The sequence below is a fragment of the Phodopus roborovskii genome, unplaced genomic scaffold, assembly GCF_943737965.1.
Source record: "Phodopus roborovskii unplaced genomic scaffold, PHOROB, whole genome shotgun sequence".
Lineage (NCBI taxonomy): Eukaryota > Metazoa > Chordata > Mammalia > Rodentia > Cricetidae > Phodopus > Phodopus roborovskii.
In genome coordinates, this window is record NW_026125391.1 from 14,993,823 (window position 1) to 15,019,361 (window position 25,539).

At 38.0% G+C, this 25,539-nt stretch overlaps 1 protein-coding gene across 2 annotated transcripts in view; it reads left to right on the forward strand.

Annotated features, from left to right (window-relative positions):
- The window catches only part of Cog5 (component of oligomeric golgi complex 5), a 277,645-nt gene that overhangs the window by 225,766 nt on the left and 26,340 nt on the right, over positions 1–25,539 (forward strand). For both annotated transcript variants that reach the window (XM_051175123.1, XM_051175122.1), the window contains exons 15-18: positions 5,888–5,998; positions 6,869–6,931; positions 19,092–19,195; positions 22,254–22,491. In XM_051175123.1, coding sequence (XP_051031080.1) covers positions 5,888–5,998; positions 6,869–6,931; positions 19,092–19,195; positions 22,254–22,491 — 516 coding nt within the window. The remainder of the gene's footprint in view (positions 1–5,887; positions 5,999–6,868; positions 6,932–19,091; positions 19,196–22,253; positions 22,492–25,539) is intronic.

Sequence of the window (25,539 nt, forward strand, 5' to 3'; positions counted from 1 at the left end):
GCAGATATATTTAATCACCTTTAGAAGTGTGTATGTTTTCAGAAAAAAATAATCAGACACCAATAAAGACAAGTAGCCCAAGTGATCCATCCTCTCAGAGTGCCTCTGCTGCAGTACCTCAGATTTCTACATCTAGAACAGCTTCAAAGTTGCTGGCTGAAATGATCCAGACTCAGATTATTCTAGTCAGGACTACAGATAAGCTTTTACACTTTCCATTGCTCAGGACTGGACAACAAATGTTATGATTAGCTCTCCCAGGACTTGGCCATTATCCTAATTTTCTCAAGGCCACGAAAGATGCCATTGCCTCCAGACAACAGGAAGCAGTTAGTGAACAGATGCCCATATTTCCAGGAAGTGGGGTGAGTGTTTTTGACCATTCAGTGGGTTATGGATGTTTGTCATCATTTAGGGGGATTGATTATGAGTTGTTATTGGTTGTACTCAGGAAAAAAAGCTGAATAAAGGAGATTAGATTCAGGGATCTCTTTCTGAAGGGAAAAAGGGGGATATAGTATAGACATGTTGGGATAAAAGGGTTGATTGTTGAGTCTACATTTGAATAATGATTAGTTTCAAGTATTTTACATTGGTATAAATTTTTGTATATTGATACAAATTTAAGGTTATTTTTGTTATAATGTATATATATTTAAAAATATACAAATTAAAAATACAGCTCATTAAAATGTAATATATAATTTAAAAGTGCAGGTTAGTAGTTAGCAATGTATTATCAAACTTATAGTCATGTTGGGTATATTTTCAAGGTTAAGCAAGAGAATATTTTAGATGGTCTTCAAACACTTCAGAGACCTATAGACTATGGCATTTAAGATGTTTAATAACCTAAGGATTTTCATGACAGTGAGACTTTGATCCTGGCAGCACCAATTATGTTAAAAAAGATGATGGGCATTGAAGAACCTCCATATGGAGTTTGTTTTCATTGTGTCAAAACTAGCCATTTGGACAAGAAACTGCCCTTGCCTGGACTGCTGATGGTAAGCTGTCCACACTGAAAAAGCAGGGCACAAAGAAAGTGACTACCCATCTTTGCCAAGACAGGGTAGGACAATTCTTTTAAAAATCCTGTTTCAAGGCTAGAGAGTTGTCTTAGAAGCAAAAAGCATTGGGCGTTCTTCTAGGAGTCCTGAGTTCAATTCCTAGCACCCACATGCAGCTCACAATATAACAGGATCCAATACCCTCTTCTGGTGTTCAGACAGACAAAACACACATATACATTAAATTTTTTTTAAAAAAGTCCTGCTTCACAGAAAAGTCTGTCAGATATTCTATGCATGTAAGTTGAATATGGATACTTAATTACTGAGGAACTTCAAATGACTGTTCAGACAGCCAGCTGTTTCTGTCATTTCTGTAGTTTTGGAATTACCTTGCTCTACATTTCCTGTTTACTCAGGTAATATTTTATCTTTCTTGGGTCTCTGATGGAGTTGAAGGTGAGATAGTTATAGTTACAGTTTTCTTTGTTACCAAATTCAAAAAAGAAACTCACAAAAAAGGTATAAAATGTATAACGTTGACAGACATAAAGCTTAAATTGCTCATCTAAGAAAATATTTTGAAGTCTAAAAAGATAGTTATAGTTTTTAGATGATAATATAAATTATAATAAAAATTGTTTAGGTGTGTGCCACTAACGCCTGGTTTACAGGTGTGGTAGGAGCACATTCTTTTAATCCCAGTATTTGGGAGGCAGAGGCAGGTAGACCTCTGGTTTTGAGGCCAGCATGGTCTTCAGATCTTCAGAGTGAGTTCCAGGACAGCCAGGGCTACACTGAGAAAACCTGTTTTGAAAGACAAAAAAAAAAAAAAAAAAAAAAAAAAAAAGTTACATTGTATTCTTGATATTTCCATAGCATTTTCTAGTTATTGTTGTTTTGAGACATTTTTCTGAGTCAGCCTTAAAGCCTTTTTCAGGTAATTTTCAGTCCATTTTCTGTATGAAAACGGTGAGCAAGCCTTCCCTTGACTGCCACTTTTTGTTCCGATTCAGGGTGCTTGGGAAACCCCTGCTATATCATTCATAAATTAAAAGGAGCTGCAGTGTTCTTTAGCTACTCTATAGTTTTCTGTACAGATCTGGGCTCTCAGTTGTTTCCCAGATCCAGAATTCATGGGCTACTCCTATCACACAGATATATATATATAGATATAATCCCAGAAATATATTTTTCATAGTTAAATTTAAAAGGAATGTTATTTTTTTTCTTATATCTAGGAATTGTTTTTGTTATTCAAGGATTTGTTAAGCTTTTAGATTTGTTTGTGGGTCTGTGTGTGAGAGACAGATGTCTGAAACAGAATTCTTTTGGTTTCTACCATTTATTTTCACACATAGTATGATTACCTATCTATATGTTTCTTATATTTTATTATGTTGAATTTCTTTTCATTCCTACTTTGGTGCTGTTTTTGCACCTTTGTTACAGTTTAGTCATTTCCATTAACTGATTTGAAATAACAACCATGACACTAGTAGCTCTCAAGTCATTGACTAGATGTGTAAAAAGCATCTTCTCTGTGACATTCTGCACAAAACTAGTAAAAGCCAGAGGCTAACCCATGGGAAATACTATAAATTTTTATGTTAGTATTAAACAATACAATTGTAAATTCTAACAGTATATAAATATTGCTACTAATTTTAAGTTTGTGTGAGATTTTTGGTTGACTATAAATGTAACTTGAAATATGGCCGATGTGGTTGTTGATGTTGAGTGTAATCTCAATACTGAGGAGGTTGAAGCAGGAGGTTTGCAGCAATTTTGAAAGCTAGTCTGTGATAATTAGTGAGTTCTAGGCCAGCCAAGGCTACAGATTGAGGGCTAGTCAGAAAAGAGAGGAAATAAGAGAAGGGTAAAGAAAGGAGCACAAGGGAAGGAAGGAGGAAGACAATGAAGGAAGGGAAGGGAAGGAGAAAGGGAAGGGAAAGGAAGGGAAGGGAGGAAACTATTAAGTACAAAAGAATTAAGAGGGTCTGGAGAATTGTCTGAGTAGTTAAGAGTACTTAACTGCTCTTATAGAGAACCCAGGTTTGGTTCCCATTTACTACCATAGTGGCTCATAACCATTTGTAACTCCAGTTCCAGAGGATGTGATACCCTCTTTTTGTGTCATGGGCTAGCATATGGTACACATACACAATCTTGGGCACACACATGTACATATAAAATTAATAATTTTAGATATTCAGATCCCCATAGTCCTCAATTGTAAAAGCATAGGATCTGGTATGAGGGAGCTGGCAACAAATTAAACATGGATCATTCTAGGTTACTAGCCCAGAATGCTCATAGTGGACCATAACATTTGCCAAGATACAAGAAGATTGGAAGAAGAATAGAATATTTAATTCAATATACGTTGAATAATTACAAAATTGAATAAGTACATCTGGAGTTCTCATGAGAAGACAAAACAGGATCTTTAGTATATTCCCTTAGTCCTCTACCAAAGAGGGTTTTTTGTTCTCTTTTCTCCTCTCCCAGGACGGGGAACTAGTGTCTAGTTGTTTTAAATCAAGGATTCTGCCAAGCCATCCTGCAATACATGAGACAGCCCTAGCAACACAGAATAATCATGTGTAGATGTCAGTATCGCTAAATTTGGTACATTTAGAGCAGTCATCTTGCTGGAAGAAGAAGACTGGGGCACTGAGGAGGAAAAGCAGTGAAGAGAAATAAAGCTGTGAGGCAATAACCCAGAGAGGTCAAGAGAGGACTCAGTGATATCATAAGGCACCTGACTCAGCAATGCATACCCAGATTTACCCCATAAGAAGTGCTTATGCCCATTTATTCCACACTCATTGCAACTAATAATCTTTCATTTCTGTGGATTTCCCTATCTTAGATATCTCACAGAAATATAATCATTTTTATATGACCTACTATGACTAGCTTCTTCTACTTAAAATGTTTTCAGGATTCCTCCATGATAAGCCATGTAGTAGAACTTTGTTCCACTTCTATTGCTGAGTAATGTTATCTGCATTTTTACCTTATTTGTAAGTTGCTTGATATTTGATTATTTTTACTTTAGATTACTATATAAATGATATTCCTATGAACATGTGATTGCGTGAATACATCTGAGTGAATATGTATATTAATTTCTCTTGTATATAACTGGGGGTTTAATTACTAGGTTACATAGTTAAATTTGTATTCACTTTTGAGAAATTACTAATCCAAAGCGATTACTCTATTTTACTCTCCCAAGAGCTATTTTGAGCACTCATTTCTCCAGACCCTTGCCAACATGTAATTGTGTATTATTCTGTATAGCTTCCTAGTGAATATGAAGTCAGCTTCTATAGCTACAAAACTTCAAAAAATGGCCAACCCTCATTAATGAAATGAGCTCCAGTTATCTAGCATTAATCTCTCTATAATCTCAATTTTAAAAATTGTACTGGTCCAGGCCATAATTTTTTTTCCAAACAAGTTCTACTGGCCTTGAATTCCCCTGCCTTAGCATCCTTGGAAGCTGTGACTACAAGCATGTACCACGTGCCCTGAAGCTTGTGACATAAATGCCCATTATCATGAGATTCATATATCCAAATGCCATCCTAGGACCATGGGTGCTTCAGATTGGGTTAGTTTTCCATACTGTAGGTTAAGTTGGATTTGTGGATTCTTCTGAATGCTGATTGTTTTTGACATAGTTACTATAGGAAAAGGGGATCTTTTTTTTTTTTTCACTTCACATACTTAAATGTGACTGTTTTAGAACATATTGATTTCAAATGAGAAATCTGCCCTTGCTGTAAGTGAAAATAAATGAGGACTTTAACCTGGTGTCAAGAGGTCTTAGGTTGACTTCATAACTTGTATAATGGGCAACAGCTTTAACAAAGTAGCACTGCCTTTTATAAAAATTAGAATTGCTAAAGCTTTTTGAAATTCTATTTTATTACAAATAGAAATTGAAAAACTAGGGGTTGAATATAATTTAGAAAGATAGATAGATATCAAAAGAAAGGAGAAAGAAAAGGTAGCAGTTGCTTTTCTGGTGGTTCATTTGGGTTCTAGAACAGCAGAAAGATGCTTTCAGATCTACCTCCTAAAAAGCCAGTGTTCCATATGCTTGAGACCATTGCCAGCTCTGCAATGAGCTACGTTATTCCCTGGTCAGGTTTGCCTTTGGATAATAACGTTATAGAGAATTATGTTATAAAGGGATCATCATGATCATGGTTGATGCATGGTTTTTGTTCCTTTAATCCTGCACTGCAACTGATAGAGATTAGTTTAATAAGGTAGTCCATGTCCCTTCCCTTAAAACTATGTATTTAGAAATAAAGACCAGGAAAGGGAAGTTCTCAATACGACTTCTTATTGCTCACTCGCCTACGCATAATATAATCATGGGCAATTTATTGTCTGAAAAATAAGTTGACGACTACCTTTTTCTACCTCTCATTTCCATGGAGTATTAAGAAGATGGTTGTGAAATATGTATGAGTCCCATTCTCCACCACCCCCATCTTTCCTTGCTTTTAAAAGTATTTCTTATTTGAGTGTTTAAATTTAAAAAAGCTTGTTGTCAGTTGCCAGTGCTTTTGAGCTTACTATGATGGTGTGACAGATGACAGGGCACATGGGGCATTTGGGGCATACATGCCATGGGTTTAAAAAGAGATGGTCTTCAGAAGGCAAATTGGAGTTAACATTGAGGTGTTATCTCTCTGGAGATTTCTTGTGCATAAAGTCCAAAGTTTTGTTTAACATGACCTTAATACTTCATACTTTGTCATCAGGATATGCACTTCTTCCTGGTTAAAAAAAAATAAATAATAAGAGATACAGTTTGTTATCTTGATATGTCTTTGTATGTTGAATTTTTACAGCTCTCTACTCAAGGAGATGCCAGCCAGGTGATTGGGCCTCTCACTGAAGGACAGAAGAGAAATGTAGGAGTGGTGAATTCCCTGTTTAAGTTGTACCAAGCAGTAGCAAAGGTAACCTTTATCTTTATTTTACAAAGATAAATATTTAGAAGACCGGAAGGATGCTGAACCTCTAAGCCAGGTTTCGTAGTACATGCCTATAATCACAGAACTTGGGAGGCTAAGGCAGAGGCATAGGGGTGGGGGGTGGAGGGTAGGGTAGGCCCTCGTGAGCTACAAAGCAAGACCCTTTCAACAAACAAAATGAGAGAAAAGGAGCGACCACAACAACAAAAATCAAAAGTGATCTTCTTTTTCTCCTCAAAATGTGAGTGACCTTTAGCATTAATTTTCACATGTAATCTTATGCTTTGGGGTAATTTCTAAAAGTCTTTTCATTGGTCTGTATTTCTGAAACGTGTATTTTATACATTGATGAAGTATATTCTGAAGAATTACCAGGTAGGCTTCAGAAACACGAAAATGACAAGATGTATTTAAGGGTACCCAACCACCTTCCTTTTGTCACTTTTCTGTTGTACCAGGGGCCATTAGTATGCTCCTCATTAACCTGATTTCAATGTCATTATTAATATTTGTATTGATTTGTATAAATGCAAATGTCTGAATTTCATATCTTAATATTTGTGAAGATAATAGTCAGCCTAAAGAAAAGTGAATGTTTTTAAAGAGATAAGTAAATATGGCATTCTTCTGACCTTTATCTTATCAGTAAAATTGAATTTCTACTGGGGAATGTCTGTTTGCTTTGTACATAAAAATTTTCAATGGACTCGTTTTTAAAGCAGGTATGAGATACTATTAAGTAAAGATAATATTTTAATGTATCGTCTGGGAAGTTTGTCATATTATGGTAAAAATTAGTGTTTACAAAAATAAATGACATAATCAAAGTTGTAACTGCATCAAACTCTGTTCTAGGTGGTTGCCAGTCAGGGCTCATTCCCGTCAGCAGCTGAGCAAACTGTAATGTCAGCCCTAAAGGTGAGCAGATTTAATCTTTGACTTTATAGATATCAAAGCAACCCTAAAGTTGTTTGTCTGGGCAGAAGATAATTTCAGAATAATTCAGTATGACCTATATATACTCAAAATAGCACATTGTTAATTATTATGGGGAAGAAATACATACATGTTACATGTTTACAATTTCCAGAATTTAAAAATATGCTCTTCTAGTTCCAGGACAGGCTCCAAAGCAATACAGAGAAAACCTGTTTCAAAGGAAAAAGAAAAGTGCTCTCTTGCTCTCTATAGATTATGTTTGACTTAAACTAATTGCATATACTGAGGAGTTTTTGTAGTATTTCCTGTTATCTTGTAGCAGTTCCTATTAACATCCCAAAAGAGTGGTTCTTTACCAATTGACTTGTCCTTAAGTGCTGTCTGACAATATTGGAGACACTTGGGGTTCTCATAACTCAAGGTGGGATTCTACAGAATTCTAGTGAATGAAGGCCATGTTCTAAGTATTTTATAATGTAAAGACAGTCACCCCACAACCCAGATTCTGTCCCAAATGTCATGAATACCAAGGTTTCAAAATCCTCCTTCTGTAGGAAAATGTAGTTAGGGTATATTCTCATTTTAACATATGCCAAGAGAAAATACTTCTCTTCTAATACTCAGGAAGTTAGGGCTTGTTTGTTTTTGTTTTGAAATAGTGTCTCACTGTGTAGCCCTGACTGGCCTATGTAGATCAGGCTGGGTTTGAACTCACTGAGCTGTGCCTCCCAGCTAAGATCAAAGGCATGTGCCATCATGCCTAGCTTTTAAGAAGTTTAGTAAACATTAATTTTGGTGTAAGATTCAGAGGCTTAAGTACTTACAGTAGAAAACTTTAACTATCAACCAAGTTAGACACTCTTATGACAGTAATAAATATGTTTCATCTATCAACACTTCTTGCCAGACACATGCAGGGGAATATACTTAAATAGTACAGTAATCTTCAAGTTTTACCGTATTGTTCCCATTTTGTATTAGAAACAAAAAGTTCTCATAGTCACAAGCCTGATAAACTCAGATCTTAGTGCCCAGAAGACATGCACCACTGGACTTCGCTGCCTTGACTCACTCATTACCTTATAATTATTACTTGATGCCCTATTAACAGATTCTGAAACCACACAACTTTTTCATCCTATCTCAGCTATCTAACCTGCTATAATCTTGGTCAGATTAATCCACTCTCCTTGACTTAGTTCCCAGATTTATAAAATGCTACTATATACCCATGTGTGATAACAAATGTGAACTGTTAGGTTGGGTTTAGATCATTAAGAAAAATGATAGAGAGATAGATGAAGGTCTACAATTAAACAGTAGGGCACATCCATTCAAAAAGGCATTGAAGAAATGAAGAACATTGGGAGAAAAGTCATAAATCTTAAAGGAAAGGGGAAATTTAGAAGCTAGATATAGTTCATAGGTTCTGTTCCTGGGGCTGAACAAGTAGCAGTGTAAGGACATACATTCATATGTGCAAAGATCTGATGTGTTAAGAATGACATGAGAGACATTTGCATGTTTTCATGTCCTCCTTTTCCTCAGTGTGGTTATCTCATTACTAAACATTATGGAAGCTTCCATAGTAAAATTATTGTTTTTAGTAAAAGTTTTTAAAATTATCGATTATCATACTGTAAGATTGGACCAGAATAACAAACCTGAAGGTTCTACAATTCTTGGATGCCAGCAGGGGACAGATGATCATCATTTCTGTGCTCCACATTGTCCTCTATCTTCTCAGGAGAGCTAGCTAACTTCTTTTTTTTTTTTTTTTTTTTTTTTTTTTAATAAACAGTCATTGCATTCTAACAAGCATGGGGATAAGTGGCATTTAATCACTCTGGCACAGATATTCTGATCCATTTTTGGTGAGCTTGTCTCATTACAGATAGTGACTATTTCGCTGGATTTATATATGGCAGTGCCTCACATCTCTTTTATTGTGTGGGTTTGATGTTCTCTAAGAGAATATTCCAGATTGTTGAGGCTCTGATATTTTTATAATCATAGCTATTTTAGGGAAATCCTTTTAAAATGTATAACAGACTTCCTTAATTTGTAGAGAGCATATGGAATGTAACATGATCTCCTTTTGTTTCTTTGGGTAATTATTTATCCATGCCCATCTTTGATATGCTAGCAGTCCCCACGATGCTTTCTCTTGCCCCTCTTTTTCATTGTCCTAAGCGGAAGCCTCACCCAGATATGAAGTTTCTATTAGTTATTTAAACTGAAGAGTTTTATTTCTTCCTTTTTTGTAATTATGCTGTTTTTCCACATCCTATTTCTCTAGTCACATACTCTATTTCCACTAGTCGCATACTGAATAGAACTGGGCTCCATTAACTGTTCCTGGCCCAAAAGAATTAATTTATTTTATTATTGTTAATGCAGTAATCATGATAAGGTTTGTAATATAATGATGCAACTTTACAGTTTTTTCATAGATGACCTTTACCAAATTAAACAAAGTCTCATCCATTCCTAATTTACTGGAACTGTTAAATAATCAGTTATATTGTTGCATTAGATAGTCTTAAACAATTGAATTAAAGTGAAATTTTTGTCTCTTTACTCTGTTAATTAAGTACATTACAGTAATTTACTCTAAATCTCATGCACTTGTCTTGATATATTACCCTTGTCATAGAGTGCTTATTTCTCTATCCACAAAGGATATTGGTATATCATTTTCTTCATCACTACCTTATTCATTTATCAACTTAATACTGGTCTCAGTAAATGTCTAAAAGGCTTTTATATTGCATGCCTTTTTCCTCCAATGATAGGTTTTATTACTAAAGCCATCTGAGCTCTACTTTTCTTTGTAGGGAAGTTTATGACTACATTATTATCTGTTTAGTATATTAATGACTATTTGGGTTATTTATTTACCTTTTAATGACTTTTGAACGATATAACTTCCCAGGTATTAGTCTATTCATCTAAGTCATCTAACTTATCAGCATAATGTGCCTGAGTCACTTGTTATCCTTTAATATTGTAGGACTGTTAGTGACAGTCTCTCTCTCATTTTTATATTGTTGATATGTTTTCTTTTTTAATACTAATCTAGTTAGGATTTTATCAACTTTGTTGATATTTAAATTACCAGAAAGCCAGGCAGTGCCCTTGGAGCCCAGAAGAGTTTGTGAAATCCCCTAGAACTAGAATTACAGACAGTTGTGAGAGACCATATGGGTGCTAGAAATCAAACCGAGGTCCTCTAGAAGAGCAGCCAGTGTTCTTAGCCAATGAACTGTCTCCCTAATCCCTCTACCTTATTTTTAAAGGCAGACTCTTTCACTGAACCTGGAGCTCATTCATTGGCCAGACTTGCTGACCAGTGAAGCCCAGAGTTCCTGCTGTCCCTGGCCCCATTCTCATAGATGCTTTCCATAGATACTAGAGATCCAAACTCAGGTCTTCACCCTATGTGTTAGGTACATTACCAGTGGACCCATCTCCAGAACCTTCAACTTTCTGTCTTTGACTTGTGTCTCAAGGTTTTGCTTTGTCTTGTTTTTTTGTTTTGAGTCCTTGTATTAATGGTTGTTAGACCCTGAAACAGCCAAAATAAGCATTTAAACTTGTACATCTTCATTTGAAGCACCATAGTTTTCATCACTTTTGTCTTCATTCTGCTTGAAGTATTTTGGAAATTTCATTTTGTGGTTTTTTTCCTTCAGTCTATGAATTATTTAGAAGCTCCTTTTTTTTTTTTTTTTTAAATTTCCAGGGTTTTATTGTCATATTTATCTTACTGATTTCTAATTTAACTGGTGTCAACAAGCAGGTTTTCCATGTTGCTTGTTCTGTGAAATTTAATTAGTCTTGTTTTCTGACTTGTATTTTGTAGTCTGTGTGTGTTGTATTTTAAATGGGTATAGAGGTAGCTTTTCTAACTTGGAATATGGGTCATTTATAAATTAGCTATGTGTGTATAATAGCAATTTATAATTTACTGTTGTTGGTTGTAGTATATCATTTGGCAGGTTAATAACAAGTGTAAAGATATTCCATGTCTCAGGGCATTGGTAGCATATCCCAGCACTCAGGAGACAGTGGCAGGCAGATCTCTATGAGTTCAAGGCCAGCCTGCTCTACAGAGCCAGTTCCAGGACAGACTCCAAAGCAATACAGAGAAACCCTGTCTCAAAATACCAAAAAGAAAAAAAGAAAAAGAAAAAGATATTCCATGTCTGACACAGGCCTTTAATCCCAGCATTTGGGAGGTAGAGACTGGTGGCCTGGTCTACAGAGCTAGTTACAGGACAAGTAAGACTACATAGAGAACACAGAGAAACACTGCCTTGAAAAACAAACAACAACAAAATCCCTTTTTATGTGTTTGTTCTGTCAATGGCTGAGGTAGAATCAAAAGTATATACTTTTGTTATACCAAGTTCATGAGACCCCCCCCACCAAAGACCACCAAGGAGCTGACTTACCGATGCAACGGCATGAGGTTTATTGTTCTGTCTAACCGTGGCAGGGATCCTGTCTAGTTAGCTCATGCTGGCCTGAAACACACCAAAGGTCTGCCCTGCCTTTGTCTCCCAAATGCTGGGATTAAAGGTGTGCATCACCATACCTGGCTTCTTCCTTCTTTTTTATTTCTATTAATTCTTGTGTCGTCAGTTTTGAAACTTGATGGCTGTGCTGTTGAAGGTTTGTTATATATGTATTTATCATTATTCCTTGATGAACTGACAATTTTACTGTTAGAAAATATCCTTTTCAGCTTATTGCTTTGCATTCTATGTTAGCTAATTATAGTTAATCTAGTTTATGTATGCTAATGTTAGCAAAGTATGTGTCCTATAAAATTGCTTTGAATGTCTCTGTGTATTTTTGAATTGCATCTGTACAGACAGTATATAGCTGTGCCTTCTTTTCTCTTTGTTAGTAATCTCTGCCTTTGATGGAGTATTTAGTTCATTATCAATGCAATCATTGCCTAGGTTTTATTTAAGTGCATTGTCTAGTATTTGTCTTTTCCCATTCCCTCTTTCTGTCTTCTTCTGGATGATTGTTTGCATTTTACTGATGCTTCAGTTACACCCTTTGTGTAATTTTTTTAGTGATTATTTTCTGTGTTATCATATATGTATTTTCTATATATTAGAATTACTATTTCATTATTTCATATAAACTTACAGAAAGTTAGGCAGAGGATTCAGTTCTGTGATTGCCTAGCATGTGTAAGACCCAGGATTCCATCCCCATCAAAGCAAAAAAGAATAAAGGAAGAAAACTTGTAATTATTAAAGCACATTTGTGTCTTTATCCATTAAAAATTTCTTAAGGTAATGCTATATTTGTTGTTGTTATTTTTAAAGCATATCCATTTAAAACTAATTTTGTTTGTTTGTTTCAAGACAGGTTTCTCTGTGTAGCCTTGGCTGCCCTGGAACTTGCTCTGTAGACCAGACTGTCCTTGAACTCACAGAGATCCATTTGCCTCTGCCTTCTAACTGCTGGGATTAAAAGCATATGCCACCACCACCTGGCTAAAAATGTTTTAATGAGCAATATTTTTATATTTAGCTATACTGTGCATTTGTTCTTGAAGACTTCAATTTCTTTATATCTAGTTTTGTTCTACTTCATCACTTTTTTCTTTTTATTAATGGTGGAATATGAAGTTTATTGTAGATATGAAAGAGAAACAGCCAGAAGCAGCTGGAAGAGTCCAAAATGGACATGACCAGCAGACTGAGCTGAGCCATGTAAGGAGAAGGGGAATGGAGGGCCAGGAAGCAAAGATGCTGAGACCAAAAGTGGACTATGTACCAAAATGGCTGGGTTATATAGGGTCAGAGATGCTGGGGGGAAGGGGAGGCTCAGACTAGTACCTGGGTTGAAGAAGTTTGGGGTAGGAGATGGGTATGTCAGCCAGGAGGACACTCTAACAGGTTGACACTAAGGAATGCTAAGAGAACCTGGTAGCTTGCTTTAGCATTGGTATGTTGATAGGCACCTCAGTTAGCCCTTGTTCCTTGGCTGAATACCTAACATTCAGCTTTTTTGTTGTTGTTGGTTAGAGGATGATATAATCTCTTTTAAAGCTACTTCTGGCTTTAGTTGGGGCATCTTTGTCAAGGTGGAATGATGATCAAAGGATAGATTCGGAGATATCTGTTTCACTGCTTGCTGCCCAGGTTCTGCAGGACCACTTGGGGGCCATCCATTTTGGAGCCATCTAGGAAACAGATTGGAAGGAACACCTGGGGTGCCCTGTTGGCAGCCTGGGAGCAGTCTGCAATTGACTTCAAATCTGCAGGGACTGATGTGTGAATCTTAGGGCAACAAACTTGCTCTTTCTTTCCCACAGAATACTTTTATTGTAGTTTCAGTCATGGAGAATGCCCCTCCCCACTACAATTAGGGTTTTGTTTTCTTTTAGCTCTTTAAATACACTGTTTGGTTATGTTCCAGCCCTCCATGATTTCCAATGCGGTGTCACCAGCCTTCACCATGGGTTTCCATATTTGTGATTTTCCTCCTTGTACCATTCCTCAGCATGTACCATTTTCAAGCTTTTCTCTGTATCTTTGCTTTTCAGTGGTTTGATTTTTGATATAGCTAGGCAGATTTCTCTTCATAATTATTCTATTTGGGATGGCTGATTTTTCCAAATCCATAACCTTATGCTTTTCATGATTTGGGGGACTGTGGGATTCTTTTCTCCTCTAAATAGATTTTATGTCTCATCCTCTGTCTTCTAATGGGACACTAGTTAGCAACACAGACCTTCTACACCTGCTTCAGAAGTCTAGTTATTTGTTGGTTTTCTTTTTCTCTTCTCCAGATAAATTTCTGTTGAATTTATCATTGATCATTGACTTTCTCCCCTATTATAGATCTTTTCTATTAAAGCTGTCAAGTCGATTTTAAAGTTCAGATAATACAATTTTGTATTTAAAATTTTTAGTTTTTGTGGCTTTACTGCCTACTGAAAACTCCATCATCATCATCATAATTTGCTTTACCTTACAGAGGATATTTCCTCATAATTTTGGAATCTGGGTTATTTCAGGTCATGTTTTTCTTGAGGCTTCCTAAAATTTCCTATGTTGTTGTGCAATATTTTACTCTTTTTTTTAACTTTTGGGACTTTTGGGGGGCTACCACCCAGCTGCCAAATAAATCACACGAGTTAGACCTATTCTTAGTTATGAATGCCCAGCCTTAGCTTGGCTTGTTTCTTGCCAGCTTTTCTTAAATTATCCCATCTATCTTTGGCCTCTGGGCTTTTATCTTTTTCTATTCTTTACTCTGTGTCTAGCTATGCAACTGGGCGGGTGGCCCCTAAAGTTCTCCTCCTTCTCTCTTTCCCCCAATCCTCAGATCCTTTTCTCCCAGATTTCTCCTCATATTTATCCTCTCTGCCTGCCAGCCCCTCCTAATCCTTATTCTTGCCTCCCCTGCTTCACTATTGCTCATTCAGCGCTTTATTAGACCATCAGGTGTTTTAGACAGGCACAGTAACACAGCTTCACAGAGTTAAACAAATGCAGCATAAACAAAGTAACATACCATAAAATAATATTCCCTAACAGGTTTTTCTATTTGCATTAAATTTGTATATATCTTGGACCTTGTGAATAATGTATTGTGTAAACTCATAATTTTAAAATATTTCTTCAAAGGGTATTGATAATTTTGCCTTAATAAGAAATTAATGTGGTCATACTCAAATTGTACACAGTCATACCTGTCATTAGTCACTCCGTGCCCACATTCAGTTCACTGTTTTCCCATTAACAGATGATCTCGTGTAGCCCAGGCTGGCTTTGAGTTTTCTGTGTAGCTAAGATAGCCTGCAGCTGCTAGTCCTTTTGCTGTCATCTCCCAAGGCCTGAGATTATACTTAATAGTTCATTTCTTAAAATAGTATTGGCAAGACAGATTTAGTTTATTCTGCATGAATGGGGCTTATGAGTCAGATGGAGACTAGTGCTGAATTTAAATGTACAATTAGACATTCCCCACCTCCCAGCTTTCTCCCTCTCATAATACCCTTCTCACACCCTAGGAGTCTAGCTTGATCCCAATTTCATTACTCTTTTCCTTTGTAATAGTGTATAATCCCTATCACTTAGCACTTAGGAAAGTATACACAAGAATCTGAGGCATCTTCAGCTCCATAGGGAGTTCAAGGCCAGTCTGGACTACACGAGACTGTCTCCAAACAACATTATTATAGTTTGTATCTCAGAAACCCTCTTCCCTATCAGAAACACAGACAACCTGAAAAATTAAAGCATGGCAATCAGTATGTCAAATACACTAACAATGATGCTCTTACTAATATAATATACTTCAAGTCAAAATTAGAAAAGGTAAAGAAGGCCATAGCAATTAATAAAAAGACACTCTGTTGAAAAGATATAACAGTTGTAAATACATATGCACCAAAACCTGGGACTTTCAGCATAAAATTAAAATAATTGGTCCTGAAACAATGATCTTTCATCAATAGATAGGTCATCAAGAAAAAAAATCAACCAAGAAACAATGCTATTGATGAAATGCAAAGTATCATTCGAGAACTCTGAAAATCCAAAATGAAGAATAATCTAGAAGAAATTAATAAATTTGTAGATACATATAACTTATTGAAATTAAATAAAAAGAATATACTTAAACAGGTCCATAACAATCAATAATATTGAAGCTGTAATAGTCTCCCAACAAAGCAACTTGAATACCTACAGATTCACACCTGAATTGCATCAGACCTGTAAAGATCTGACATCAATGTCCTCAAACTTTCCGTGAATTAGAAACTAAAGAAATGAACAAGACTGTTCTCAAAAGAAGAACTAAAATGCAGTCAGATGTTCTCCCCTGTAAGGAATAAGTAAGGGTAAGGAGGTGTGTGAAAATGACTTTAATTCGGTCTATGTATGAATGAAATTGTCAAAAGTTAAAAGACTATAAATAGCCAATGAATATATGAAAAATGTCAGCATCCGCAGCCATCAGGAAAATGCAAATTAACCCTACATTATATTCCATCCTATCCTAATCAAAGTGGTCATCATCAAGAATAGAAATGACATCTAGTGCTAATGAGGATTTAGGAAATGATGACCCATCATACACTTATAGGTATGAACATATATGGAAATTGATATGCAGGTTCCTAAGAAAACTGGAACTACCGTGCAACTCAGCGGTAGCACTTCCACTCATACTCAAAAGAATGTGAGGCAGAGAACCCACGTTCATTCTGTGCTGTTAACCATCACCAAGATGTGGAACCACCCTCGGTGCTCATTTACAGACAAAAGGAGGAAGAAAATGCAGCCTTACTCAGACATAAAGAAGAATGATTTGACATTTTCAGGAATATAGATGCTGACCCAGTCAACAAACATTATTGTTTATCAACTGACAATCATAAATGGTTGCTTTGGGCCTTTATGGTCGATTTTAGGAAGTTGCTTTCAAATTCTGTATTTGCTGCTTTCAGCAAACAGTACATGTGCATTACTTGGGTCAAGTGTGTGGAAGAGTATGTAATTTAAGATTGCAGCTGTGCATTACCTTAGGTTGTAAAAGCTGGTAACATGGGAAATCCAGGGCAAGTGATGTTGGTTGTCATATTCTCTTAAAGGCAGGTTAAGTAAACCAGTTGAGTACAAAGTAGGAGAGCAGTCTTAAGGGACTTCAAGGTGTATTATTAACTCTGGCCGTGAGTTCCAGCAAAAATTTCAGTCTCTCAGAATTTTCAGAGTATTGCTTTGCCACAGAGGACCATTTGGGAGCAGGAACAGGACTAGTGGGGAATGAGGGATGAGAACAAGGAATAGAGGTAAGATGGCAAAACCTAGTTTTTGTTTTCTCCCGGATTGTAACCACTTATCTTTGCCCTGGCCTTACTATAGTCCTCTGGGAGCAAGGCCATAAAGCTTAGGAGCCTGCCTACTTACCCTAGAGCCCATGGCTCTCAGAACTGCCTGAGATCTATTTTCTGTGTTCTCCAGTAGGTGCTCTTATTTTACATTAGATGTTCTTTCATACCATGAGTAAATCATACAGTGTTTTAAAGATGGTCTTTACTTTTCTGTTCCATACAGTAAGGTCACTTAGCTTTCTTTTCCCAGTATACAGCCAAGCTCCTAGGGTAAAAATGTAGAGAGTCTCAGCTGTTCTACCTGTCCGCTTGTTCACCCGTGGCTTTGCATAGTCTTCTGAACGTGCCTGAGTTTCTCTATGCATAAATTGTTTTGCATATACTATAAATTGGAAATAATAAAAAACTATATGGAGAAGTAATAACTTATGTGACGTAAAATGACCTCTCTGACAAAGTCTCTCCTCCTCCTCCTTCAAGGGCATTGTTCTTTTTGTCCTCTAAATGGCAGTTGGCATCAATCTGTGCAGTAATCTCTGGGCTCACTGACTTTCTTGGCTTTTCTCCTGTCTCAAAAGCTGGTGACTACCAAATCTAACCAGAACATCCCAGGAAGTACAAATTTAAATACCTCTGTACCTACCTAATAGCCCAGCTAATTTTCACATTTCTAATTCTTATCCAAAACCGAACTTGTCTTTTTCTTTATATCCCCAAGTCAACTTCTGCTGCTTTAATATGTAATGTTTTACCAATAATGTTACTAAAAAAATTAAAGAAAAAGACATGTGTACTCTTAAATCTCTTCATACTTCATAAATCTAACTACGAAGCCCTACTGAATTTTAATCTCTGTTCTTGCTGTATGGAATTGTTTCATTTGCCATCAGTATCTCCTGCAGCCTCGTTATTGCTTTCCTGCCTCCAATCTAATCCCTTAGGCTACTATCTAATGTGATTGTTTTCTAAATTGAAATCTGACTATGTTTTATCACTGGGCTGCATCCCTTCCTAATCCATCCAGAGCACACTATAGCTGCATCTCTCTGGCAGTCAGGCCCTTGAAGTCTGTGTGTCCTGTGCCCATTGGCACCCAGGTAGATTAGTGTTTGCCACGTGTTCCCACCTCCATCTTTCTCTCTGTTTCTTTCCTATTTGTCAGGGATTCAATTCAAAGGAACCACCTTTATTTTGCATATCTTTTCAGCATGACATGGAAATCCCCATGTGATCTGACTATGCTCTGTTGGAATGTTTAAGTTACTGTCATGTTTCATCTGTATCACTACACTACTGACTGGGTCACACACACCTGTGTACATATTATGCTTATTATCTTGACAGATTAAGGCCTGCAGATGACACGTAGAAACTTAAGGAGTAATTGTCTGCCTTACTCTTTTCTTAATGGCTTAAAATATTGTGAGCCATGGTCATCTATCACCAGTGATTTTAATTACCCCTGAAGCATGGGTAGTATACCTGAAGTTTCTTATTTGGAGTGTTTACAGGATTCTGGTCAGTGTTTGCACACCAAAACCCGTAACTAAGCCCTAAGTTCTTGCACAGATTGACTGGTGTTATACAACACTTTTCCACCTGGGCAGCATGGATGCTCTGGCTTATAGATCTCTGGTGTGTGCTCTAACCTGTAGGATGCTTTGCAGCATCCCTGTCATCTGTTGCTAGACACTGATGATACATTTCTCCCTGGCCCTTGGTCTCCAAACCCTGCCAGATTTTCCCAGGAGCACAACTGCCGTTGTTAGAGAATCACCGCCATGGAATTCCCCACAGAAACCTATCTTGTGAATTGCCTAAGTGTTCCACCTGTAGGAATCACCAGTGTTCTTGCTTTATTCACTCTGGTGAGAAGAAAAAAATCTGGTGATGTTCTGATTGTTAAGTGCTTGTTTCACTTTTTTGAGAAACAAAAAAATTGTTTTGGTTTGCTCTCACTTTGTCTGCTCCCTGATGTGGCGTACTTTCTCCAAGAGCTCATTTAACTACAAACCCTTTTGACAGAGTGAGATGATTGGGGGAGTTGGGAGTTTTCAGTGCGGTATTCTACATATTTTAAGCTTTACGAGTCACAGCTGAAAGTAGTTAGGTGGAGAAGCAAACTTGTGTTAGTTAAACCTTGTGTAGTCTGACTCTGATAGAATACGAGAGCTGTTAGTCAAAACTGTATTCACTTCATGTGCTCAGATGTCTCTGTATTGGTTTCTCTGATTTTGTGTATCTTTCCCTTTTTCTCTTTGTCAGACAATTCACGCTCTCATGGGGAATGCCATCCAGCCCTTACTGACTTCAGTGGCAGATGCGATCGAGGCCATTATCATCACTATGCACCAGGAAGATTTTTCTGGGTAAAACATCTCCTCAGAGCTGTTACTAGTCCTCAGTGCCTTGATTTTCCATTCCCTGCCCCTCCTACCCCTACTACTTGCCATATTTCTTACCAGCCAGGCTTTATTCTTGTTTTATTTTATTTTTATTGATTAATTCGTTTGTTTATTGGTTTTTCAAGACAGGGTTTCTCTGGGTAGCTTTGGAGCCTTTCCTGGCACTCAATGTGTAGACCAGGCTGGCCTGGAACTCATGGAGATCTTCCTGCCTCCGCCTCCTGAGTGCTGGATTCGAAGGCATGCGCCACCAGATTGGGCAACACTTAATCCTTGTGATAGCATTAGCTCCTTGCCTCCTCCTCTTTCTTTGTGCATGTTATTACCACCGTCTCACTGTTCTTGTTTCCATCCTCTCTCTTCTTGTTGGGACAGAACAGGTTTGTGGACTCAGCTTGACACTTCAGGATTGGGTAGTTTGTGCCAGCTCACTCTTCCTGTTTCCCTTCCTTCTCACAGATGTCTGCTTCTTTTCCTGTGTGGTCCCCTGGCACTGTTGTGACATTCCTCTTGAGGACTAATTTGAATCCTGCCCTGGCTTTGGGAGCCAGCTCTCTCTCAGCCCTCTCGGAGTCCTAATCATGCTTTCTGTAAGGAGATCCTATCTAAGAGTGTTTGTGTAGGCAAAGGAAGCAGTGGATCTCTCTAAGACGGTGGTTCTCAACCTGTGGGTCACAACCCCTTTTGGGGGTGGGGTGTCAAATGACCCTTTCACAGGGGTGGCCTAAGGCCATCAGCAAATAGAGATATATACATTACAGTTCATAACAGTATCAAAATTGTAGTTATGAAGTAGCAACACAAATAATTTTATGGTTGGCAGTCACTGCAATATGGGGAGCATTAAAGAGTGGCAGAATTGGGAAGGTTGGGAACCACTGCTCAAATAAAGATAATGCATTACAAAGCTGGTGCTATGAAGATGCACATTCTTCTTGATCCTCACTTCTCCTTCAGCTTCTGAATAGCACTGTTGTTGTGAAGACCCTGCAGTACCTATACAACTTGTTTAGACCCTGCTATTCAAGGCTTTAGAGTAATTGGGAGAACTGATCTCTAATAGCCAAGTATATTTGTATTCTAGTAGATTTAAATCAAGCTTTTAATCCTCAGTAAGATTTGATACTATGTATCTCATATTTCACCTGAAGTGTAACTTCATTTACACTAACACATGCTACTGGAACTTGTTCCAGTATGCTCTTTTCTATGAACACATTCCCCACAGTAATAGGAAGATCTTGTGATGTTTTAGATAAAGTATGAAAAGATCTGAGAGGCCAAGTGGATTAGGTCTTCACGGGAGATAACTCAGCTTTAGGAACATACATAAACTGAAAACAAAGGATGGAAAGATATTCTATGCCATGGAAACAAGACAAGAGCAAGAACAGGGTTTTAAGTCAAAAATTGTAAAAATTCAACTCAGAGATTATTATAAAATGATAAAGGGAGTCAATTCATTAACTGGATCCATATCCTACCAGAGCACCTAAATATAAACAGATACTTAAAGAATCTGATTGCCACAACACAGATGAACCTGAAAGTCATTCTATATAAAAATAAGCCAGACACAGAAACCAAATACTTCGTGCTCTCATTTATATGTAGAACCTGAAATGATAAAATAAGACAATAGAATAGTGGTTACTAGGGCTTGGAAGTTAGAGTAATGCATTGATATTGGCCAAACGGTATAAAGCCGTAACCAGATAGAAGGAATAAATGAGAATTTACTGTAATGGATGTGTTCATTAGATGTTATCTTTTCACATTGTATACATATGTTACTATGTATCACTGTATGCCACAATTGTGTGTTTACTGTTCATCCAGTAAATGAATAAACAGATATGGAAATACTTTATTTTTTGCAACTTAGCCCTTTATACTGGTGCCTGAAAAAAAATAAGCCATGTAGTGATCTGAGTCTGGCACTTGCCTTCGCTGACCTCTGCTCAGGCAGCACCCCACCTTGCCTGCCATGAGTCAGAGCCTGGGCACACTGTACCGAATACTGGCGACCCTGCTGCTATTAGGAAAGTCTTTCTTACATGTTACATCTTGCATCCTGTCCTGGAGGAACAAAAGCCTGCTTTCCCTCTCCCTGCTTGCTCCCAGAAGTGGAAGCCCTCTGTTTATCACCAGTGCTTTACTTGAAGGTCATCAGGCTCACTTGCTGTCTTTCTCAAGGAGTTTCAATTATATCTGTTGTTCATCTCTAGACCGTTGCCATTTCCTCTGCATCAGTCTCAGAATTTGGAAACATTTCCCTTGCTTTTTGGAAAAGATTCGGCATTATGTAGTCAATGATCTCATCTATTAGCTAGGATCAGGTGATTTCTAATTTTGGTCTAACTCCTCCCTATAAATATTTCATATTCTTTGAATATATTCTTTAAAGGGCAATTGTAAACATTTATAAGTTATAAATAGTATGTCATGGAACACAGCTGGTATCATCTGCTGTTCCAAATTAAAGCCTTTCCAAACCTCCTCATCTGGAGGGAAAAAATTTCATGCTGCATATTGTTACACAATCAATCCTTCTGTCACAGTGCTGCCATTGGACTGATGTGATCAACTACAAAAGCAAAGATTGCCACCAAGCAGTTTCTGCCCTTGCAAAGTGTAAAATGTCATTTCAGAATCTATTATTGCCATAGTCGCTTACCAGGCAAAACATGGGAGTGGATGGAGAGCTGGGAGCTGGGTCAGACCTTGAAAGTCCAGAGTGTGATTGATCTAAAATAGATAGCTGTCTTTGGTTCTCAATAAGTAAATGCATGCTAAAATTATGCCAGTAATCCTCATAGGTTCTAAACACTAAATTAAGAATATAATTTAAGCATTGTTTTATGTTCTTTAGCACTTAGCAAAACAAAACAAACAAAAATGGTGTCTTTATACCTTTAATGGGGAAAATTGCACAGGATTGAAATAGTAACCAGAAAATGACAAGATTGTAGCTTTTGCAGTGATGATGAAAATGACTTTTTTTTTTTTTTTCCTTTTATAGGTCATTATCCAGCTCAGGAAAGCCTGATGTTCCTTGTTCTCTGTACATGAGAGAGCTACAAGGTTTTATTGCCAGAGTTATGAATGACTACTTTAAGCACTTTGAATGTTTGGATTTTGTCTTTGACAACACTGAAGCTATTGCCCGAAGAGCTATCGAACTTTTTATCCGAAATGCCAGTCTTGTAAGACCTCTTGGGGAAGGTGGGAAAATGCGACTTGCTACTGATTTTGCACAGGTAAATTGATGCACTGCTCCAAGGGGGCTGTTCTGTGAGCTTCACTGTCAGCTTCATGTAAAGAAGACCTAAAATGTCAGTATTTAACTATTTATGCAGCAAAAGAGAAAAGAAAACCACTTGAAACTAATTGGATGAGTTTTAAAACATTTTATCAGATTTTATTTTTGTTCTTTCTTTTTAACAAAATTATCATTCCCTCATCTTTGACCCTTCAAGATTAACACAGACTCTTATGCCATTGTTGTTCTTTTGTTACAGTTATAGGATAAAGCTGGAGAAGGGGTTGGTCCCGAGTGGGAGAGCATAGCAGGTTCCATAGCAGGTGAGGGTGACCAAAGCGGAGGAAATAACACACCAGGCAGACAGAGCTTAAGTGAGAAGTTTATTTAGAAAGGGGAAAGGAAAAGAGACATGGAGACATTGGGAGCAGAAGAGAGGGGAGAAGAAGGAGGGAGAGAGGTGAGGAGAAGAGCAAGAGCAAAAGAGAGATCATAAGTGGGCAGGGTCTTTTAAAGGGGTCTTTTACACCTGCCTGCAGACTAGTACTTAGGAAACCCAGGGCTGACCAGAGTACTGACTGAGTGCAATCTGCCAGGAGACAGGGGCAGGCCAGCATAATGCTAGAATCTTTACAGCCACAATAAAGCAGCAGTTTACATCTTTGCTATTTTAATATCCAGCAAAGACATAATAATAATTGAGTGACTTTGCTTGAAAAAGATGTAGCAATGAGATGAATTTGCAAACAGCCAGAAAGGGGCCCCATGTTGCCATAAGAGAAAGAACTCCAGCCTATTAGTGATCTTCTAGAGAGTATCTGTGCTCAGTGAGATGGGCAGGCTGCCTGGCAGATAGTCTGATTATTTAGACTCTCCACTAAGTACAGTACCCATTTCCTTTGTGTCTAGCCTTAAGATCACTCAAACTATGTGATTTTTACTCTCAGAGGCAAAGAAAAAACACCCTAAGCACCCAGTTTCCTGAGAAGATTCAGAAACAGTTGATTCGCTTTTATATATCCAGGGTGAATCCATTTCTTTAAACCTTTCTAAGCTGTTAGTTTTACTGATCTAAATAGTTATTCAGTTGGAGTCTTCATATTAGTCTGCCAGATCCTCCTTGCTTATAAAGATAAATGCTAATGCCAGTGTGTGTCTGGGAGAGGACTTGTTCAGGGTGCTGGCTGCCAGATGCTCCCACACCCTACCACACTTACAACACAAACAGCTAACCCAAACCTGGTTTTCAAAAACCATCCTCTTTACTTGTAATGACCCTGCAGTTAGTTATTTTCATTCCTAAAATGATGTCTGTGAAACTACTAAGTCATACAAGAAGAGCCTTCCTTTGGGAAAGGTAACTTTAGTAGCCACGTGTGAGAACAGAAATTATTAAGTGCTCCTTTTAAGTGGCTTAACCTTGTCCATTTTATTGCCTTCATTCTGTCTGTGAATAATGACAGTTATGTCCATGTGTCCCACAACCTATCGTATACCTTAAACATATTGTAAGCTGTTCTCTAACCGGTCTCTCTCCTGTCCCCTCTCCTCCTGGGTTTTGTTTTTCTTTCTGTCTTCCTCCCTCTGCCAGCCCCCCCCCCCCCCAGCCTATTTGCATTCTTCTCCAGCTGGTTTGAGTCACTTTCCTGGAGGCAGCACTTCAAGTCCAATTAGAGTGGCAGCTGAGCAGGAGATGGCCAGAAGGAGAGTGCTGTAGGAGAGCTTGCTGTTTGGGGTTTTAATGATGTGTTCTCTTGAAAGATGGCAAGTGTTGTCCTTTATAGCCCCTTCTGCAGCTAGCACACCAGAGTGTGCAGCCTCCAGTGGTGGGTTGAGCGTCGTCCCCCTTCCCAAAGCTGCAGCACTCAGAGCTGTATTTGCATTCCTTTTTCCTTTAAGACACACTGCCTTCTGAAACCATTCTCCCCTAGGGTAAATGGAGCTCATCGGTTCCTGTTAGTGCACTCAGTGTTCTCTGTGCTGAGTGTACTCCAGCGCTGTGGTGGGCTTGGGCTCAGCCCCTGCCACCCACCCTGTTTGCTACTGCGCTCTGTCCTCCAGTTTTACAAGATCCCATCATTCCTCTCAGCCTGGCTCAGATCTTAGCCACAGGTGCAGGAAGACACTATTTGTGACCAATAATAGTGTTAGCAAACATTTCCCAGGTCATGCTCGCTACTCCATTTTTATTTTTGTTTTGTTTCAATTAAAATTTGAATTGGGGCTTTGATTTCACTGGGTTTTGTTTCTTGCCACAACTGCAATTATGTGTGGAACTTCAGCTTTCAGAGTCCTGTTTGGTCGCAAGTCTGGGTTAGTCAAAATTTGTATGCCTGACAGACATCAGCTGGGGGCTATAGCCTTTTACCTAGCTCATTATTGAAAGCTGTATCAGTTTGTAATCACAATTAAATGAGGTCACCAAGGTTACTGAAATCCAGAGCACACAATTCTCTGTGGGTTTGGAAATGATTCTTGGAATGAAAGTCCCTGCTGGTTAGTCATACACAGAGTTCAAGAAAAGACTAGTAGGAAGAATTTGGGAAGATTTTGCATTAGCTTATAGATAGGAACACAAACCGTGAAGCATTGTAAGGGCTCTGGAAACAGCCCTTACTAACCTCGCTCCTCAGGAGCACCTGTGCAGAGAAAAGGCAGTTGCGAGCTTCCATCTGGAGGATGCATAGTGAGGCAAGTGCCCTGCACACAGCCCAGTGAAGAACTAGGTCATGAGCATGAGGTGGCTTCCTACAGGTAATTAATTTCCTGCTGTGACCACATGGCCTTGTGTCTACACTAATCACACAGCAGTTCACAAGGCCCACAGGGCTCTGCTGATGCCCACCGATGGCAGACACGCTTGCAGTGCCTACTGCAGCACCCTTTCCCCTCTGTTTTCTTTTTCCTCTGAGGGAAAGAAAGGACAGCTATTGGCGTTGGAATTAAATTATTTAGTGGTACTCCTAGCAATTTCTATTTATATATTTTCTGGTGCTCTTTAAGTATACATTTTTATCTTTCCCACATTGTCCAAATAATGTAAAGT